The sequence below is a fragment of the Paramormyrops kingsleyae genome, unplaced genomic scaffold (genome assembly GCF_048594095.1).
Source record: "Paramormyrops kingsleyae isolate MSU_618 unplaced genomic scaffold, PKINGS_0.4 ups200, whole genome shotgun sequence".
Classification (NCBI taxonomy): Eukaryota; Metazoa; Chordata; class Actinopteri; order Osteoglossiformes; family Mormyridae; genus Paramormyrops; species Paramormyrops kingsleyae.
Window position 1 is genome coordinate 14334 of NW_027326138.1, and position 4173 is coordinate 18506.

Sequence of the window (4173 nt, forward strand, 5' to 3'; positions counted from 1 at the left end):
ATGAGGACAGTGAGCAGGAAGATGGCAGGATGAGGACAGTGAGCAGGCAGCAGGGAGATGGCAGGATGAGGACAGTGTGCAGGCAGCAGGGAGATGGCAGGATGAGGACAGTGTGCAGGCAGCAGGAAGATGGCAGGATGAGGACAGTGTGCAGGCAGCAGGGAGATGGCAGGATGAGGACAGTGTGCAGGCAGCAGGGAGATGGCAGGATGAGGACAGTGTGCAGGCAGCAGGGAGATGGCAGGATGAGGACAGTGTGCAGGCAGCAGGGAGATGGCAGGATGAGGACAGTGTGCAGGCAGCAGGGAGATGGCAGGATGAGGACAGTGTGCAGGCAGCAGGAAGATGGCAGGATGAGGACAGTGTGCAGGCAGCAGGGAGATGGCAGGATGAGGACAGTGTGCAGGCAGCAGGAAGATGGCAGGATGAGGACAGTGTGCAGGCAGCAAGGAGATGGCAGGATGAGGACAGTGTGCAGGCAGCAGGAAGATGGCAGGATGAGGACAGTGAGCAGGCAGCAGGGAGATGGCAGGATGAGGACAGTGTGCAGGCAGCAGGAAGATGGCAGGATGAGGACAGTGTGCAGGCAGCAGGGAGATGGCAGGATGAGGACAGTGAGCAGGCAGCAGGGAGATGGCAGGATGAGGACAGTGTGCAGGCAGCAGGGAGATGGCAGGATGAGGGCAGCGCGCAGGACCAAGAGGTGAGTTAGAAATTAGGCTGTACTTTAAGATCTACTGTATCATCAAGACAGATATTAGCCTAATCGGCAAATATTTATTTCTGAAGGCTGTTGGAGCTGGGGGGACTGAGAGGGCAGGAATAACACCAGATTGCTGGACCAGAACAGACTGTTTGTAAATGTATAGGCTTATTACTTTTACTAGCATACTTCTCCTAGGATAATTCCTGGGAGTTATCAAAACCAAATTCTTTTGGATAGGGATAAGGATAATGAGATCTTCTGTATTGATTCTCATTGTGTCGCATGTCCAGACCATGACCGTGTGTTACATACATGTTAGTAAACACCCCTGGCGCATCTTGCACTCTTAACATTGATCCTGGTGGCTATTCGTATTGACGCGGTAGCAAACCATAATGGTCATAGAAGTGTTATGAAGGCAGTACCCCCCAATTATGGAGGAGTAATTCACACTCTAATTATAGGGATCATTGCCCACAACCCCTGAGGTGGAAAACCTCAAGGCTGCTGGCTGAGCCACTTAGACACGTGCCATCAATACATTACAGTATTGTTTCTATGCAAATACTCTGTCCGGTTACAGTAGGTTCCTGTACATACGGTGTTTCTCCTTATGCAGAGGGTGATATGATCTCACGTGCCATTTGGATATTCAGTAATTCTAAAGCCTTGCGGTTTCTATCATCTGGGTGGAAATTCACATATTATGTCTGCAACAAACAGGATCGGTTTGAAGGAGATTTTGAAGAAATACGGCATTTTACAGAATCACAGACAGAAGTTGCTGTTATTTCTGCAAAGCAATACTGGTTTGAACAGTCGAAATGTTGTAAATTACTGTGATTCCTACATTCATAGAAAGAGAAACATACGTACCACGTGTATTTTATTAAATGTGGGCGTAAGTAGAGTATTAACCGTCCATTAATGTGTAACTGCGACGAGAAACACGGCTGTAACACTGGGAGGTTTTTGTACGGCGTGTCAATCAGATTCAGTTACTGTGGTGGACTTTCGGCAGCGGGACCAGACTTGATATTGGCAGTAAGTATCCAGCTTTTTATAAGAATTATGCAAGTAGAAATCTTTAACACATACGCACAATTAAGTTCTGTTGTTATCGCAAATGTATTAGGGTGAATATCTGGGACTTCAATAGGAATATGATTCGGATGACGTATATATAGACCTACAAGATAGAAAATATTTAAAACATCAATTATATACTCGCTTGCGTTAGATAACACATTAGTTGTAGCACAGGCCTATTACTTGTTAATAATATAATAACCGTCAAGTCGTACCTATAATATCAGATATCGAACAGCACGTTACTTTTCAGCATACTTAATTTGTCCAAGTGACAGAAAACGTGACATTTTCACTCGTTAGGTTTATACCGATAGAATATTAGGTATATAACGGTTAGTTGTCTGTACTGCGCTGCTGCGAGGTTTTTGTACGGCGGCTGATGCGCCGTGAATCACTGTGGTACACTTTCGGCGGCGGTACCAGAGTGGACGTTGGAAGTAAGTGTCTCTCTGTGTAATATTAATATTTTGATATCTATAGTCGACACATGGTTTTAACGTGATAAGGCGGTTCTGACAGATATATCTGCAAACAACTATTATAATAACTGATAACGATTGTCGTTGTCCCGAAGGCAATGCCTTGTAGTTTAAGATGCATTTTTCGTGGTGTGTATGTTCGGTGGGATACTTCGCATTATTTCGAACAGTGTCTGAGTGAGTGAACACGCGGTCATTAATGCATGTAAAAAGGATCTCAATCATAAACAATGTGATTGTTATATACAATGTGATTTTGATACACAGTCTGACATGATATCCAGTAACGTATGATAGCCTACTTAACGTATTTCATATTCACAGTTAGATTGTTCTACACGTGTATTTATGGATTCATCTTAAGACCCATATAAAAGGGAATATGTTAAGCTGAGATAAGGCACAAGGGCAACATTAGACTATTTACTGTATATTTTAAGAATGGGTCTGTTTTGTCACATGCAGAACTACTTATGTAATCACAGATTCTGTTAACCAAGGTGAGTATTGCTAAGATGGGATACCTGGCAAAATGGGACAGTTAAACTTTGCAATAAATATATGTGTTTAGTAATACTTTATTTTCTCTTCTATATAGTGTTTTAGGGGCATTAATGTATTTAGAATGGTATCAAGACGTTGAGATGGTTCTGTAATTCTTTCCAGAAATGAAATTTTCAAAAGCGTCCCATTTTATCAATACCCAACCTATGTCATATTCCACTTAGTGTATCTATTTATACTTAAAGTTTGTATTAAACTCTGACCTAAAGTCCCTTTGGTGTCCCCTAGGTAACAAAGCCCCCACCCTGACGGTCCTGCCCCCCTCCAGTGTGGAGGTGTCCAGCAAGAACTCGGCCACCCTGATGTGTCTGGCCAACAAGGGCTTCCCCTCTGACTGGAAGCTGAGCTGGAAGGTGGACGGTAACAGCAAAGCCTCAGAGACGAGCCGCGGGCTCCTGGAGAAGGACGGCCTGTACAGCTGGAGCAGCAGCCTGAGCCTCACTGCGGACGAGTGGAAGAAGGCGGGCTCAGTCGTCTGTGAGGCCAATCAGGGCTCCCAGGCTCCTGTCACTCAAACGCTGAAGAGGGCCGACTGTTCAGAGTAGATGGGCTCAGCGTCACCTGTGATGAGTGACTGATTACTGTGTTTTTACTGTGCTGTGCTACATGCTTCAGATTTACTAACTGAATATGTATTGTGCTTTGCTTGATCCATGAGTGAATATATTATCTGATGTATTATTAGTTTTGGTGTCTCCTTGTTTTATCTTGTGTGTTTTATTCATGAATGTTGCATAGATAAATAAAAATTTCATCCTGTCTGATACAGAAACTGACATCAAAACTGGTTATTTTAACATGCACACAGTGATACCATCATGACACAGAACGTGATCCTGAACCTTTCAGTTTAGATTTTTTAACTCTGAATATAAGTCTTCTGTCAGAAGTACAAAATATTCCTTGTTTATCGTCCCTATTTTTCAGAAAGTAAAGTAGATGCATTGAGGGACTTAAACTAAAACTTTGAAAAGGTTCATACTGAGCAGTTGATATTGCAAACCACATAATGGGCTCATTCTACATAAAACAGAAAACAATTCTAATTAAACGCAATTAACATCCCATAATTATCTCCAATGTAGAGCATACATACTCAATAAATATATTGCCACAATGTATCCAAATTATAATAAATGTTTAAACAGTAAAGACAGTCAATGATCGTGTGAGACAATCTGCTGCTCTGTGACACGGGCTGAGCCCCCACCTCACTCTAACCCCAGGGGGACTGGGGGACATTTGCCTGCTCTATTCTGGGGGCAGCAGAACCGTCCTGCTCAGTTTATGCAAATATGAGTTTCGCTCCAACGGCTGAGAGTTTAGTTTCAG

General features: G+C 43.4%; 1 gene segment (V, D, J or C); it reads left to right on the forward strand.

The window, feature by feature from the left end:
* Positions 1-1275: 1275 nt before the first annotated feature.
* On the forward strand, positions 1276-3613 carry LOC140587382 (Ig kappa-b4 chain C region-like). The segment is given in 2 exon segments: positions 1276-2235; positions 3070-3613. Coding segments are annotated over 2 exon segments (375 nt in total).
* The last annotated feature ends 560 nt before the right edge of the window (positions 3614-4173 follow it).